Source organism: Oryctolagus cuniculus, chromosome 19 (assembly GCF_964237555.1).
Source record: "Oryctolagus cuniculus chromosome 19, mOryCun1.1, whole genome shotgun sequence".
Lineage (NCBI taxonomy): Eukaryota > Metazoa > Chordata > Mammalia > Lagomorpha > Leporidae > Oryctolagus > Oryctolagus cuniculus.
This window is the reverse complement of record NC_091450.1, coordinates 34306535-34323796: the sequence shown is the minus strand read 5'-3', so window position 1 is coordinate 34323796 and position 17262 is coordinate 34306535. Positions and strand designations below refer to the sequence as shown.

Sequence of the window (17262 nt, the reverse complement as noted above, 5' to 3'; positions counted from 1 at the left end):
CTGAGCCCTGCACGCACCAGGCTTCCCTGAGCCCTGCACGCACCTGGCCCGGCACAGCACAGCTGTTCCGTCTGTTCTCTGCCCTGCCCCAGCTGTTCGCCTGACATGAGCCAGTGCAGAACAGGTTGCCAGCACAGGTGACGGCAGCAAGGAGCCTTGCAGGGAGCGCCTCTCCGTCACCGCCACCTGGTGGGCAGTGGCCCTTCTCATCACCAACCTGAACCTGTGCTGGGTCTGCACGGCTCTGCAGTGTGTCTACCGCAGGCTCGGCTCTAGCCTGGGTCAGGGTTTCAGGGGCCCATTGAACACGCAGTTGTCTGCATCCCCAGTGCACCAAATTCTGAGGGACCCAGGGAACTTCTGCCGTGAATCCAGGCCAAGGCAGTGCTGTGGGAGGCACCAGAGGTGAGGCAAGCCCTCGTGCTGAGCGGGCCGCACTTTCTCCCCAGGAAGGGCACGACTTACACGCTGCTGTCTGTGAGGGACAGGGTGTCGGCGTCGCTGGACAGGCTCTGCTGCTCGCTGTCATTGGCACTGGTAGCTGGGGCCAGGGCGTAGCCAGAGTTGACGTAGTAGGGGTTGACAGGCTCCCGCCAGGACCCGTATCTGCAAACAGGAAGTCATGTGAGTGGCAATGCCTCTTAAGCTAATCCACTTTCAGACTCGTCTGCATGTTTTAATACATGAGCTAAAATGCAAGCAACTCAGAAAAAGGAGCAGCGAAAGCCAAGATCACCATTGCTCCTCCCTCACCCGGCCCTTCCCGGAGGGGCGGGCACCTCTCCAGGTCTTTCCTCAGCTTTCAGCCAGATGTCCAAGTGCAGGTTCACAGTCGTCTGGGCTGGGGACACAGTTCTGCCCCTGGAGGTGGTCCGTGAGCCCTGCTGCTGGCTGCCACCTGGGACCAGACTCCTGGCCAGCACTCCGGGCAGCACACACAGGGATCAGTGAGGCCGGAGCCAGGCGCCAGCTGGGCCCCACCCACCCACCCTTACGCTGGCGCACACTCCCCGGAGGGCTCCGTAACTCTCGCTGTCGCACGAGCAGCTGGGAAGTGCACTCTTAACCCTAATTCTGATCAGCAGGTAGAGTCAGTTCTTCCTCTTTACCTGTTCACACCACTTGTCCGTTTTCTTTTCTGTTTCTTATTAGCTCCCATCTAATGATTCACTGCCTACATGCCTGCAAACAGCTGGGGCTAGACCAGCCTGAAGCCAGGAGCCCAGAACCCCACCCCAGTCTCCCACGTGGGGGCAGGGCCCCAATTACTTAAGCCACCACGGCTGCCCCGCAGGGTGCACGTTAGCAAGAATCTGAGTCAGGAGGGGACACAAGCACCCTAACTGTGAGGGCAAACGCCTTTCTTTCCTGTCCATTTCCTGCTGGGTGGTTCAGGGGTCCTGGAGACTGATTTAAGTATTTAAATGTTCTTATTACTGAGGCCAGTGCTGTGGCGTAGTGGGTAAAGCCACCGCATCCCATCCAGGCACTGGTTCGAATCCTGGCTGCTCCATTTCTGATCCAGCTCTCTGCTGTGGCCTGGGAAAGCAGTAGAAGATGGCCCAAGTCCTTGGGCCCCTGCACCCACATGGGAGACCGGAAGAAGCTCCTGGCTCCTGGCTTTGGACTGGTGCGGCTCCAGCCGTGGCAGCCACTGGGGAGTGAACGAGCAGAGGGAAGACCTCTCTCTCTGCACCTCTCCTTTTCTCTGTGTAACTCTTTCAAATAAATAAATATTTTTATTAGTAATTTCTGGTTATTTATTCAAAAAGCATTTTCTCCCTTAATGTTACCTTTCTTTTTGTTTATGTTGATTTTGGATACACGAAAATCAGATTTCCCAATCATTCTTGTGCAGGCGCCCAAGGACCTGGGCCATCCTCCACTGCTTTCCCAGGCCACAGCAGAGAGCTGGATCGAAGAGGAGCAGCCGGGACTCGAACCGGCACCCATATGGGTTACTGGTGCTTCAGGCCAGGGCTTTAACCCGCTGCGCCACAGCGCCAGCCCCAACATGTCCCATCTTTCCTTTCCTTTCTTTTTTCTTTGAAAGGCAGAACAGGGACTGGTGTTGTGGCACATTGGGTCAGGCTGTGTCTGCCATGCTAGCATGCCATACGAGCACTGGTTCAAGTCCCAGCTGCTCCATTTCCAATCTAGCTTCTTGCTAACGTGCTTGAGACAAGCAGCGGAAGATGGCCCAAGTGCACAGGCCCCTACCATCCCCGTGGGAGACCTGGATGGAGCTCCTGGCTCCTGGTTCCAGCCTAGGCCAGCCCTGGCCATTTTGGCTACTTGGGGAGTGAACCAGTACATGGAAGAGGCCCTGGCTCCTGGCTGCAGCCTGGCCCAGTCCAGCTGTTGTGGTCACCTGGGGAGTGAATGCACGGGTGGAGATTTGTCTTTCTGTGTCACTCCTCCCCTCAAACGGATCCAAGTATGTAAAACGGATGACCACTCAGCGTGAAGAGCTCCAGACTGCAGACACAATCGTGAGACGTGTCATCAAGGAGGACGGACACGCGCTTAGGGAGTCTCCCGTTGACTCCACGCTCCCACAGCTCTTCTGAAGTAGGTTCTTTGTACAAACGGCAGCAAGCACACAAAACTATTCCAACGCGACAAGCCACGAGGGGATGCAATCAACACAAGGCAGGGATGGCTAAAATACGACAGGGAAAAGAAAAACAAAAAGTGCTGCAGAGTGTGGGCAAAGTGGCTCCCTCAGGCCCGTGCTGACGGGAAAGCCACCCTGGAGAAACCTGTGTCCTCACAACCACACGGGCAGCTGGTCGCCCTGAGACGCGAACACCTGAGCTCACACAAAGCAGACGCAGCGGGCGGGAATTCCGCACAGCCGAGACACTGCTTGGGAGGCCACATCCCATCTCCCCGGGGTTCCAGTCCTGGCCCCGCTTCCAATTCCAGCTTCCTGATGTGCACCCTGGGATCCCCACCACCCATGCCGGAGAGCCCGAGGGAGCGCCAGGGTCCCAGCTGCAGCCCAGCCTAGCCTGGCTGTCGTGGATACTTGGGGGTGAACCAGTGGATGGGCTTTGTCTCTCTGTCTTTCAAATACAACAAGACGGGTTCTCTCTGAGCGTGTGTGCATCTCTAACTTTCAAATAAAATTAACAAACAAGCAAATGAATGCTGACAGCAGCTTCATCTGCAACCGCCACGCTGCGCTTCAACAGGTGAGTGGTGTGCAAACCGTGGCACATGCACGCCAATGCAGTCATCAGAAATCACTAGGCAACTGCCTGCGCCAACAGCCCGCACGCACGTGCCTCCCGAGAAGTACGCCGAGGAGAGCCAATCCCAAAGATGACCAGCCACAGCGTTACAGTCCCGTGACCTGACTTTCTTGCTTGAATTTAAGAGGCAGAGACAGACACAGCTGGAGAGAGTGAGACCCTACCTAGTGGTTCACTTGCCAAATGTCCACAGTGACTAGAACTGGACCAGGCCAAAGATGGGAGCTGGTCATTCAATCCAGGTCCTGCACGCTGGGAGGCAGCAGAAGCAGAAGTCCAGAGCCAGCGCTGGGTACTGAACTCGGGGACTCTGGTGTGGGACATGGACATCTTAACCCCAGTGAGACCACACACCTGCCCCACAGAACATGTCTTAACCGCAGGACTCTGGCTGCTAGTGGCTTCCGAGACCCCTGCTGCACTCTGGGACTCGGAACTCAAAGACCGGCTGGCACGTGTGGAATAAAGGAGAAGCTGGGGCCGGTCCTTCAGAACAGTGACCCGGTGCACTGCCTGCCTCTTCAGCAGGGCCAGGAAGTTCCGTTTCCAGTATGATCCGCCAGCAGCGGGCCCGTTACCTTTCTCCCAAGAGGCAGACAGGCAGGCTGCCGGGTCGGGGAGGCAGATCTGAGAGCAGTGCACAGCGGCCTTCCCTCCCCTGCACCTCCTACCCCACCCGAGTCACACCTCCAACCTCGCCGCCCTGCCTTCATTTCTATGCCGCAGACACATCAGCACCCCTCCCCGCCCAACCCCAGTCTTTGGCAAGGCCCACGGCACTGAGCATAAAATGTGCACCGTTGTGGGATAGCTCCGTGGCCTCGCGAGTCAGTCACGAGGGGCACTGGACAGGCGGGCCTCCTTACACCGTGGCACCTGCTTGGTGTGGGAGAACAGAACGCAGGGCCCAGCGTGGGCACTGCCAGGGGCATGACAAATCTCCGAGCCCGAGCTAACTCTTGGGATGTCCAGAAGCGACAGCTTTTCATGCTGCCTCGTCAGACACAGCCCACCTGCCACAGGCTGGCAGAGGGGACAGACATGGGCACACCTGGGAGCCACTGCAAAGCAGGCCCTAGGGAAGGGCGGGTGCAGAGGGTGGGCCGAAAACGTTCCTCAGGAACTGAGGACCCTCGGGGGGACAGGAGGGACAGGAGCAAGGTCAGCCCAGAAGAGGCCTTGTAGGGGGCACCGGGAGGCGGGAGGTGGTGCCGATGCAGGGCCGTGAGGCTGGTGGCCTGAGTGGGGTGGGCTGGAGGCGCAGGAGAAGGTGGCAGCCAGAAAGGCGAGTGGTCCTACGGCCTGCCCGGGCTCCCCTCCTGATGGCAACACTGCTCGGCCTCCTGGAGGGTGCTGGCCTGGGGTTAAGACGCCCACTCCTGCATCCAAGTCAACGGGTTCAGCTCCTGCCTCAGGTGTCCTTGTAACGCAGACCCTGGAGGGCAACAGTGGGTGGGTTCCTGGGACCCACAGGACACTTGGGTCGAGTGCCAGGCTCCTAGCTGGGCCCTTGCAGGCACTTTGGGAGTGAACCAGCAGATGGAGGTCTGTCTCTACCTGTCGGCTCCCTCTGCCTCTGTCTCCTTGCCTCTCAAATAAGCAACTGAAGATGTAAAGCCGGGCCTGGTGCCCGCTGTTTGCCGTCCTGGGTGTCTCAGGACTGGCCCTCCTCACACCAGGCCTGCAGCCACGCCCCACTCCACGTCCCGACCTGAGCACACACCGGTGGCTGCCCACACCAGCAGTCCTTGCTGCCAGGGCAACGCCCACCATGCTTCTCAGGCCCCACGCCCCAGGTTCCAGTTGCTGACTGATGCGCCCTGCGGAGCCTGCTGCAAAGTGATCCGTGTTCTGGGCTCTGCCCAGCCATTCAAACCCTGTTTGCCTACACTCTTCCAGACTCCATGCCAGATGTCTGCTTGGGTCCCGGTCATCACGTAGGCAGACAGCTCCTCAGGCCACCGACTTGTCTACTCTTGGAGGCCTTCACTCAAGAGCGTGACGCCCGGAGCACCAGCAGATGGCCACACACACACCCTCAAGCTCCAGGGAGGCATCCCCTGCCCTGGCTCTGGTGCCGCCTCCTCCCACAGGGGACCGTCCCAAACACACACACCTTGAGAGCCACTTCTGGTCACCTCTGGCCAACCTGTCGCTCGCTGACTTACACCCACGTGCTCGTCAGTGGCCCCGCTGCCGTCCACACGTGTTCTATGCAGGCTGGCTACCTCAGTGCCCACTCAGCACTCCCGCTCCCCCTCCCAGAGACCACCTGGGCCTACATGTGTGTTTCCATGGAGAGTCAGGGAGGAGACAGTCACTGCTGTCCACACATGGCCAGTCTCTGCACCTCCGTGGACTCAGAGCACATCTGATCACTTTAGTTGACTAACGTACAAGTGACACAGGCCTTGGGGCCAGTGCTGTGGCGCAGTGGGTTAAAGTCCCTACCTGCAGTATGTGGGCGCCGGCTCTAGTCCTCGGCTCAAGAAGCTGTCTGAGCTCTGTCTCTCTAAGCCCAGGCCCCACAAAGAGAGCACCTGTGCCCAGGGGGCCTCTGCGGCTGTGCCTCCCCAGGCCCAGGCTGGGGGGGGAGGGGGGGAGCGAAGCAGCCAAGAAGCAGCACACAGGTATCTGGAGTCTCAGGCAGACGCCGTGCCAAGCCCGACTCCTCACCTGGGGGCTTTGGGCCACAGGTCCTCCCCCACGGCACCTACCTGAGACTGCAAACGAGATGTGGGTAGACACCTGTCGCAGGATCATGACAATCAGGACGCTACCGCCAGCACCAGACACGGCCAGAAAGGTCTTCCCCACACAGACCCACGTGCCCCACCTGCGGACTGACAGGTTCCAGGTGGGTCTGGGAGGCCACTCCCCCCAGCCTCAACCCCTCAGCCTGGACCCACACCGGACTTCAGTAAGAGGGGAGCCTGGGCAGTGCTCCCGCCCCCGCCTCTGGCCCCGGTCTGGGGAGGGGCTCAGGCAGGGGCAGCTGGGAAGTCGCCCAGGAGAAGACAGCGGCCTCGGGGGGCCGAGCTGGGGCGTATCTCAGGCTCCAGCGTATGTCCCCTGCTCCACAGCACAGTGGACACACGACCTTCACCACCTCTGGGACAAAGCAAAAGGCAGCAAAAGGGCGCAGGATGCAGAAGCTGAGCATCAGACTACCCCTAGGGAGCCCCACGGCTCACACCCAGGACCAAGCACGTGGACCGGTGGCCCACAGGGACACAGGCTTTCGGGCAAGGGTAGAGAGTGATTACAGACCAGCACCCAGGTCAGGGACACACAGCGAGGCTACTAGAACAGGCACTGTCACGTACCTGGCTGGGACACCCCCATCCCATGCCAGAACACGGGTTCAAGTCCCAGCTCCCCCACTTGGGACCCTACTTCCTGTAGTGCACATCCTGTCAGGCAGCAGTGACGGCTCCAGGGCTTGGGTTCGGGCCACCCCCGTGGCGGGTGCAGATGGAGCTTCAGATTCCTGGCTGGCCTGGCCCAGCCCCAGCTGTTGCAGGCATTTGGAGAAAGAACTAGGAGATGGGAGAGTGCGCACTCTCTCTGTAGCTCTGCCTTTCAAACAGATGAAAATACAAGTATTTACAAAGTGAAGCTACATCTGCCTTCCTGTCGCTCCTTCCTGAGGGACCGTGAAGGCAGACACACGTGCACAGGGCAGCAGCTCAGCGAAGGGGCGAGAACTGGGAGGTGGGCAGACAGGCACAAGCTGCACTCAGCCAGGTCTAGGGACACCCTGTGGCCAAGGTCACAGCGAGCAGACTCCAGACTGTCCATGGGGTCCTCTCGGACCTCCTGGCATGGAGAGAAGCCTGCAAAGGCCATCTAACACCAGCAGACGGTTACAGCGTGTGGTCACCTTAGCTGTGAGGAGGATGAACTTGGCAGCCATTTTGACAACACAAGTAACAATCTACACTAGAGGGGGAAGAGCTGCCCAACCCAGACTGGACACCACCCTCAGTCTGCACTGACCCACGGAGACCACGACCCAGACTGGACACCACCCTCAGTCTGCACTGACCCACGGAGACCACGACCCAGACTGGACACCACCCTCAGTCTGCACTGACCCACGGAGGTCACGACCCAGACTGGACACCTCCCTCAGTCTGCACTGACCCACGGAGACCACGACCCAGACTGGACACCACCCTCAGTCTGCACTGACCCACGGAGACCACGACCCAGACTGGACACCACCCTCAGTCTGCACTGACCCACGGAGGTCACGACCCAGACTGGACACCTCCCTCAGTCTGCACTGACCCACGGAGACCACGACCCAGACTGGACACCACCCTCAGTCTGCACTGACCCACGGAGGTCACGACCCAGACTGGACACCTCCCTCAGTCTGCACTGACCCACGGAGACCACGACCCAGACTGGACACCACCCTCAGTCTGCACTGACCCACGGAGGTCACGACCCAGACTGGACACCTCCCTCAGTCTGCACTGACCCACGGAGACCACGACCCAGACTGGACACCACCCTCAGTCTGCACTGACCCACGGAGGTCACGACCCAGACTGGACACCACCCTCAGTCTGCACTGACCCACGGAGACCACGACCCAGACTGGACACCACCCTCAGTCTGCACTGACCCACGGAGGTCACGACCCAGACTGGACACCACCCTCAGTCTGCACTGACCCACGGAGACCACGACCCAGACTGGACACCACCCTCAGTCTGCACTGACCCACGGAGACCACGACCCAGACTGGACACCACCCTCAGATGCACCTGACCCACGGAGGTCACGACCCAGACTGGACACCACCCTCGGTCTGTACTGACCTACGGAGACCACGACCCAGACTGGACATCACCCTCAGCTGTACTGACCCACGGAGACCACGACCCAGAGTGGACACCACCCTCAGTCTGCACTGACCCACGGAGGTCACGACCCAGACTGGACACCACCCTCAGTCTGCACTGACCCACGGAGGTCACGACCCAGACTGGACACCACCCTCAGTCTGCACTAACCCACGGAGACCACGACCCAGACTGGACACCACCCTCAGTCTGCACTGACCCACGGAGGTCACGACCCAGACTGGACACCACCCTCAGATGCACCTGACCCACGGAGGTCACGACCCAGACTGGACACCACCCTCGGTCTGTACTGACCTACGGAGACCACGACCCAGACTGGACATCACCCTCAGCTGTACTGACCCACGGAGACCACGACCCAGACTGGACACCACCCTCAGTCTGCACTGACCCACGGAGGTCACGACCCAGACTGGACACCTCCCTCAGTCTGCACTGACCCACGGAGGTCACGACCCAGACTGGACACCACCCTCAGTCTGCACTGACCCACGGAGGTCACGACCCAGACTGGACACCTCCCTCAGTCTGCACTGACCCACGGAGACCACGACCCAGACTGGACACCACCCTCAGTCTGCACTGACCCACGGAGGTCACGACCCAGACTGGACACCTCCCTCAGTCTGCACTGACCCACGGAGACCACGACCCAGACTGGACACCACCCTCAGTCTGCACTGACCCACGGAGGTCACGACCCAGACTGGACACCACCCTCAGTCTGCACTGACCCACGGAGGTCACGACCCAGACTGGACACCACCCTCAGTCTGCACTGACCCACGGAGGTCACGACCCAGACTGGACACCTCCCTCAGTCTGCACTGATCCACGGAGACCACGACCCAGACTGGACACCACCCTCAGTCTGCACTGACCCACGGAGACCACGACCCAGACTGGACACCACCCTCAGCTGCACTGACCCACGGAGACCACGACCCAGACTGGACACCACCCTCAGTCTGCACTGACCCACGGAGACCACGACCCAGACTGGACACCACCCTCAGTCTGCACTGACCCACGGAGGTCACGACCCAGACTGGACACCTCCCTCAGTCTGCACTGACCCACGGAGACCACGACCCAGACTGGACACCACCCTCAGTCTGCACTGACCCACGGAGGTCACGACCCAGACTGGACACCACCCTCAGTCTGCACTGACCCACGGAGGTCACGACCCAGACTGGACACCTCCCTCAGTCTGCACTGACCCACGGAGGTCACGACCCAGACTGGACACCTCCCTCAGTCTGCACTGATCCACGGAGACCACGACCCAGACTGGACACCACCCTCAGTCTGCACTGACCCACGGAGACCACGACCCAGACTGGACACCACCCTCAGCTGCACTGACCCACGGAGACCACGACCCAGACTGGACACCACCCTCAGTCTGCACTGACCCACGGAGACCACGACCCAGACTGGACACCACCCTCAGTCTGCACTGACCCACGGAGACCACGACCCAGACTGGACACCACCCTCAGTCTGCACTGACCCACAGAGACCACGCAGCCAACAGATTAGAGGTGGCCCTGAAGGCACGTAGTGCAGCTCCTGACACAGACTCACAGAGACTTGGTCCCGAACCCTGACCCTGGGACCCTGCGGCCGGGGCCCGCTGCCACTAGTGCCCTGTGGAAGTCAGCGGCCCTCAAGTTTGAAGAGCACAGAGCCCTTAGACGGATGAAGGGAAGCAAGCTGCTTCATTTTAAACCAGTTTGACTTGGGGCCGGCGCTGTGGCGTAGCGGGTAAAGCCACTGCCTGCGGTGCTGGCATGCCATACGGGTGCAGGTTTGAGTCCCGGCTGCTCCTCTCCCAATCCAGCTCTCTGCCATGACCTGGGAAAGCAGTAGAAGATGGCCCAAGTGCTTGAGCCCTGCACCCACATGGGAGACCAGGAGAAGCTCAGAAGCAGCTCCTGGCTCCTGGCTTTGGATCAGCCAACTCCATCTGTTGCGGCCATCTGGGAAGTGAACCAACAGATGTAAGATCCCTCTCTCTCTCTCTCTCTGCCTCTCTGTAACTCTGCCTTTCAATTAAATAACTAAACTTTTAAAAATAAATTAATTAAGTCTTTCAAAAATAACAGTCCAAAAAATAATAGTTTGGCTAAGGGGACAGGTTGTGGCATAGCCACATCCCATATGGGCACCAGTTTGTGTCCCAGCTGCTCCACTTCTGATCCAGCTCCCTGCTGATGGCCTGGGGAAAACAGAAGATGGCCTAAGTGTCTGCGGCCCTGCACCCATGTGAGAGACCCAGATAAAACCCCTGTCCAGCTCTGGCCTGGCTGATGCGAACCCTGGAGGGTTCAAAACCACACAGAAAGGGAGACAAAGGCTCCGGGGAGTTCGGACACACGTTTCCTCGCTTCAAGTGAACACCTGCACGAAAGGCAAAACAGCGGCCGCAGGTGGAAGCCCGCGCGGCTGCCTCGCAGCCCTGCAGCAGCCCACGTGCCTGCTGCCCACACTCAGACACCACCACTTCCACAAGACAACGAGGAACTCCGCAGCGACGTGAGTGGGCGGGCCTGGGGCCCCACTCGGGGGGCCTCTGCTTCCAGCGCAGCCTCCCGCTCGCGCACCTGAGAGACAGCACGTGACGACTCACAAAACTGAGTTCCCGCCTCTTGCGTGGGAGAGCCAGGTGGAGCTCCTGGCTGCTGACTGCAGCTGCTGCAGGTGTCTGGGGAATGAACCAGCGGATGAAAGATCTCCCCCCACTCCACCTCTGTCACTCTTTCAAACAAATAAGTAATTTTTTAAAAATTTGATCAAAATGAGGTCAATGTCAGCTATAAGAATCTGTATTTTCTTTCCCCCAGGCAACATCAGAAACCTGTCCTCACTCTGACTGCCTGCCGAGGTTCCCAACAGCCCCCACTCAGCCACCTATCAGGAGCTCTGCTTAGATGACTGACCGTTCACGTGCCCCTCTGACCCCACGCTGAACACCGGCTGGGGCTGCGCTAGCGCAGGCTGCTCTCCCGTGCGGGGAGGACGGCAAGGCTGCAGTGAGTCCCCGAGTCACAGGACGGGAGGAGCTGCTCCGCCGCCACCCTGCTGATGCCTCAGGGGAAGCCGCAGGACTCTGCTCCCCGCGGGTGTAGCACGTCCACGTCCACCTTCCCGCGCCCCGCAGAACATCAGACCCTGAGACGGGGGCGTGTGTCCTGCAGACACCTACAGCAACAAGACGACTGCTGGGGACCGCCCAGCGGCCATTCCCACGTGCCTGCTTGGGTACTGATGACCGTGAGGCTGCAGCCAAAAGCCCCCTCACCAACACTGACCAGCTACTGACCTCAGGCAAGTCACTGCCTCGCTAATCGTAAGTGACAACGGCTGGTTCTTCCTCGGGCTTTTCCGGCATCTTGGCGAACAGCACACACCAGGTGCTGGGCGAGGGCCAGCACACACCAGGTGCTCGGGCGAGGGCCAGCACCTGACAGAAAAGGCCCTCAACACAGTGGCACAGGGTCCCTCCTGCTCGTCAGAGGGAGGACGAGGTGGCGAAGACGGCAGCTCACCGCGCAATCCCATCATGCCAACTCACTCCCTGCAGGAGGTAACACAAGCGCTTAGGCAAATCCAGGGCTCTAGCGTCAGAAGAACATGGTTGCGGCAGCCCAGTCATGGCTCTGGAAGGCATGCCACAGCTAGCCTGCAGACAGAAACCTCATTTCCATACACGGGGGGGGGGTCTCGCATGAGGTTCTCTTTGTCACAATTCCCACCACACCTCGCCGCCCTACGCAAACCAGTAACTGAAAACAAACAGGAGAGCACCCGGCACAGCCATTACCACGCTCTGGGGAGGGCAGCACCCGTATCAGAACGCCAGGTCTCAAGGCCAGCTCTGCGCCCAGGTCTAGCTTCCTGCTCCTGAGCACGGTGGCAGGCGGCAGGTGACGGCGCCAACAGCTGGGTCCCTGCCACCCACGTGGGTGACCTGGACTGCATTCCTGCCCTGGGCCCTGGGCCAGCTTCAGCAGTTGCAGCCATTTATGGGTGGGAGCTCTCTGTATCTGTCTCTCTACCTGTCAAATAAATTTTTCTAAAAATCAAGCTCTACATAGGTAGCTGATACAAAAATAAGAATTTCATTCAGAGACGTGTTCATTTCAAATACAGGAAGCCTTGGTGGGCCCCTGCCTGTGAGCGGTGGAGCTCCCACGGTTAAGGCGCCAGGACTTGGAGCGGCAACGAGATTTCCAGGGCAGCAGCAACCTGACACGGACGCGGTCGTACTCGTCTCCTTGGGACGCTCCCGCAGCGGAGGCCGAGAACGTGGCCGGGAACCCCAAGCCAGGCTGCCAGGGAAGGCAGGGCCCGCTGACACCCCCCAGGCGGCCGCCCCAGGCTGCCTGCAGCGAGGGCCATGCGGAAGCATCAGGAAGCCCTCACGGCAGGAAAACATCCCCAGAACTTCCAGTGATCTCCAAGATGCTGGGATACAACGCCGGTATTCAACAACAGACTGTGCAGAACAGGACACACGACCGACGACTGAAAAACAGGGTCAAACCGGAAAACAGAAACAAAACAAAAATCCCGACACAGAAACCACCAGACACTGAAGAACACGTGACTGCTACGTTCAACAGGCTGGTTGAGAAGAGAGGGAGCGTTTCAGGGGGCTGGTGTTGTGTCACTGCTCCAACCCAAGCATCCCACACCCAGCACTGGTTCAGGTCCCAGCTAACCGCTTCCAATCCAGCCTCCCGCTGACGCACCTGGAAAAGCAGCAGCAGATGACCCCAGTTCCTGGACCCTGCCACCCAAACAGAAGACCCACACAGAGCTGCTGGCTCCTAGCTTCAGCCTGGCCCAATCTTGGCTGCTGTGAGCATTTGGAGAGCGAACCAGCAGACAGTTGATCTCTCTCTATTGCTGTGTCTGATGCCTTTTTTTTTTTTTGGACAGGTAGATTTAGTGAGAGAGAGAAAGAGAGAGAAAGGTCTTCCTTTCTGTTGGTTCATCCCCAAATGGCTGCCACAGCCGGCGTGCTGCACCGATCCGAAGCCAGGAGCCAGGTGCTTCCTCCAGGTCTCCCATGCGGGTGCAGGACCCAAGGACTTGCGCCATCCTCCACCGCCTTCCCGGGACACAGCAGAGAGCTGGACTGGAAGAGGGGCAACCGGGACAGAATCCAGTACCCCAACAGGGACTAGAACCCTGGGTGCCGGCGCCGCAGGCAGAGGATTAGCCTAGTGAGCCGCGGCACAGGCCTGATGCTCTTTCTACTAGTTTTTTCCTCAAAAAAAAAAAAAAAAAAAGTTTATTTATTTGAAAGACAGTTACAGAGAGATGGGGAGACAGAGAGAGGGGCATCATTCCCCCGATGGCTGCAGTGGGCCAGGGTGAGGCCAGGCCAAAGCCAGGAGCCTGGACCTCCGCCCGGGTCTCTCGCATTGGTAACAAGCGCCCAAGCACTCAGCCATCTTCTGCTGTTTCCCAGGTAACTATCAGGGAGCCGGATCAGAAGTGGAGCAGCAAGACTTGAACTGGTGCTGGCACTGCAGGCCGCAGCTTAATCCACCGTACCACAATGCCAGCCCGAGCTCTGCCTTTCAAATAAACAGGTAAATTTGGGCCAGCGCTGTGACGTAGTAGGCTAAGCCCCGGGCTGCGATGCCAGCATCTCATATGAGCAGTGGTTCAGGTCCCGGCTGCTCCACTTCCAGTCCAGCTCTCTGCTGTGGCCTGGGAAGGCAGTGGACGATGGCTCTGCACTCACTCTGCGCTTCAGCTGGAAGAAACTCCTGGCTCCGGAGGTTGGCCTGGCCCATCCTGGGCTGGGGCAGTCATCTGGGGAGTGAACCAGCGATGGAAGATCTCTCTCAGTCTCTCTCTGCCTCTCTGTAACTATGCCTTTCAAGTAAATAAATCTTTAAAAAAGAAAAGTTTACGGGGACCACATCCCTAAGAAAACAGCAGTTTACAAATGTATAACTCGTTTTAAGAAGGGATGAGAAGGTGTTGGACATGACACCCACAGCAGCAGACCATGCCTCAGTTTTCAGGGGACTCTAATCTTATTAAAACCCTAACTGGAGGGGCCAACACTGTGGCGCAGCAGGTAAAGCTGCCACCTGCAGTGCCGGCATCCCATATGGGCACCAGTTCTAGTCCCAGCTGCTCCACTTCCGATCCAGCTCTCTGCTATGGCCTGCGCAAGCAGTAGAAGATGGCTCAAGTCCTTGGGCCCCTGCACCTGCATGGGAGACCTGGAAGAAGCTCCTGGTTCCTGACTTCGGATTGGCACAGCCCAGGCTGTCATGGCCAACTGGGGAGTTAACCTGCAGATGGAAGACCTCTCTCTCTCTGTTTCTCTCTCTGCCTCTCCTTCTCTCTGTGTGTAACGCTGACTTTCAAATAAAATAAATAAATTAATATATATATAAACCCTAACTGGAGAGGACCACAGACAGTTTACACAATTCTCTCTGAAAGATTAAAGTGCAACAAACTAGCTTCGGCAGGCAAAGCTGCTGCCTATGACGTCGACATCCCAGCTGCTCCCTTTCCAATCCAGCTCCCTGCTAATGGCCTGGGAAAGCAGCAGGATTTGGCCCAAGCGCTTGGGCCCCTGCACCCATGTGGGAGGCCTGGAAGAAGCTCCTGCCTCCTGGCTTCAGCCTGGCCTGACCCCAGAAGTTGCAGCCATTTGGGGAATGAACCAGCAGATGGAAGATCTCTCTGTCTCTCCCTCTATTTCTGACTTTCAAATAAGCAAACAAATCTTAAAAAAAAAAAAAAAAAGATAAAAGATTTATTGATGCATGTAAAAGGCAGAGTTACAGAGACTCTCCCTCCCTCCCCTGGAGGGAGAGCGAGCGAGTGACCAAGCGCATGAGGGCACTTCTACCTGCTAGTTCACGCCCCAGATGGCCGCAAAGGCCAGTGCTGGGCCAGGCTGAAGCCAGGAGTTCGTCTGGATTACCTGTGTGGGTGCAGGGGCCCAAACACGTGGACAATCTTCCACTGCTTTCCCAGGCCATTAGCATGGAGCTGGTCAGAAGCAGAGCAGCTGGGACACGAATGGGATGCTGGCGTCACAGGCAACAGCTTTACCCACTATGCCCCGACGCTGGCCCTTGGAGCAAACTTTCTGATGATGGATATGAGAATTGTTTTGTCTAGATCAGCACCAGACAAGAGCACAGCTTTCAATGGAAATATGAAACAGGCAGGATCCAGATCCTAAAGTATTTCACAAATACTGTAACGGGATGAAACATGGCTCTACCGGTGCAAACCTGAAGACAAAACACAATCAAATCGGGGCTGGCGCTGTGGCATCAGTGGGTGAAGCCGCTGCCTGCAGTGCTGGCATCTCATATGGGTGCAGGTTCGAGTCCTGGCTGCTCCACTTCCGATCCAGCTCTCTGCTGTGGCCTGGGAAAGCAGCAGAAGATGACCCAAGTCCTTGGGCCCCTGCACCCACATGGGGAATGCAGAGGAAGCTCCTGGCTCCTGGCTTCGGATGGGTGCAGCTCCGGCCGTAGCAGCCAATTGGGGAGTGAACCAGCAGATGGAAGACCTCTCTCTTTCTCTGCCTCTCCTCTGTGTAACTCTGACTTTCAAATAAAATAAATAAATCTTTAAAAAAAACCACACACACGGTGGCAGGGTCTGGGGAAGGGGCGGCAGGCGCCATGTCCGGCCGGGAAGGTGGCAAGAAGAAGCCCCTGAAACAGCCCAAGAAGCAGGCCAAGGAGATGGATGAGGAAGATAAGGCTTTCAAGCAAAAACAGAAAGAGGAGCAGAAGAAACTCGAGGAGCTAAAAGCGAAGGCGGTGGGGAAGGGCACCCTGGCCACAGGTGGAATTAAGAAATCTGGCAAAAAGTAAGCTGTTCCTTGTGCCTGAAGTGATGACGCCCTTGATTGCATTCCTAGCTAAACATCTCGATTCCCGGCCATAACATCTTATGCCACCGTAGTTAGAATGAAGTGTTAAGAGTTAAGTGTTATCTTGGAGCCTGTTGTACATTTACAAATAAATTTTTTTTTTTTTTTTGACAGGCAGAGTGGACAGTGAGAGAGAGAGACAGAGAGAAAGGTCTTCCTTTGCCGTTGGTTCACCCTCCAATGGCCGCCACGGCCGGCGCACTGCGGCCGGCGCACCGCACTGATCCGATGGCAGGAGCCAGGAGCCAGGTGCTTTTCCTGGTCTCCCATGGGGTGCAGGGCCCAAGCACCTGGGCCATCCTCCACTGCACTCCCTGGCCACAGCAGAGGGCTGGCCTGGAAGAGGGGCAACCGGGACAGAATCCGGCGCCCCGACCGGGACTAGAACCCGGTGTGCCGGCGCCGCTAGGCGGAGGATTAGCCTAGTGAGCCGCGGCACCGGCCACAAATAAAATTTTGTAAAAAGGGGAAAAAACAAAAAAAAAACCACACACACACAAATCAAACCAACGGATACCAGGGGTTAGAAATGGCCCAAAGCAGAGCAGAGATCACAGAACAGGTTTTTGGATGTCCAAGGCATTTCATTGTTGCGCTTCCAGAGTCAAGAATAAAAACGTCTGCTCATTAGGAGAGTGAGCCAAAGGTAGAGCAGGAACACCCTCAGGAAAGCTTCCTCCGGGACCCCCCACCCCACCCTGCACAGCGCTCCTGCACCTCTAACAAGAGGGACCGCGCGTTCTGACGACCACTGGACAGCCACCTCAGCATCCTGCCCAGGCTCCCTCTGGTTTCCTCTGGTTCCTTAGTCTTCTTTAAAGGACATCTGCATTTGCTCAGTCAATAATGCAAACGCGCCAGCACTGTATGGCAAATTCCCAGGACCCTCAATTCTTTAGGGAAGTGTCTTGAACTTGATGGAGCTTATGTTGAGAAATAAAGGTTAGGTTTTTCATTTTTATTTTTATTTATTTATTTATTTTTGACAGGCAGAGTTAGACAGTAAGAGACAGAGACAGAGAGAAAGGTCTTCCTTTGCCGTTGGTTCACTCCCTAAACGGCCGCCACAGCCGGCGCTGCACCGATCCGAAGCCAGGAGCCAGGTGCTTCCTCCTGGCCTCCCAAGCGGGTGCAGGGCCCAAGCGCTTGGACCATCCTCCACTGCCCTCCCGGGCCACAGCAGAGA

The 17262-nt window shown here is 58.0% G+C and overlaps 2 protein-coding genes across 4 annotated transcripts in view; one reads left to right on the top strand and one right to left on the bottom strand.

Annotated features, from left to right (window-relative positions):
* The window catches only part of AXIN1 (axin 1), a 51985-nt gene that overhangs the window by 20888 nt on the left and 13835 nt on the right, over positions 1–17262 (bottom strand). For all 3 annotated transcript variants that reach the window (XM_051842119.2, XM_070064204.1, XM_051842121.2), the window contains one exon: positions 466–606. In XM_051842119.2, coding sequence (XP_051698079.2) covers positions 466–606 — 141 coding nt within the window. The remainder of the gene's footprint in view (positions 1–465; positions 607–17262) is intronic.
* Positions 15791–16173, top strand: LOC127490065 (translation machinery-associated protein 7). The gene has a single exon (XM_051842134.2). The coding sequence runs from the start codon at positions 15823–15825 to the stop codon at positions 16015–16017; it is 195 nt and encodes a 64-aa protein (XP_051698094.1). The 5' UTR covers positions 15791–15822; the 3' UTR covers positions 16018–16173.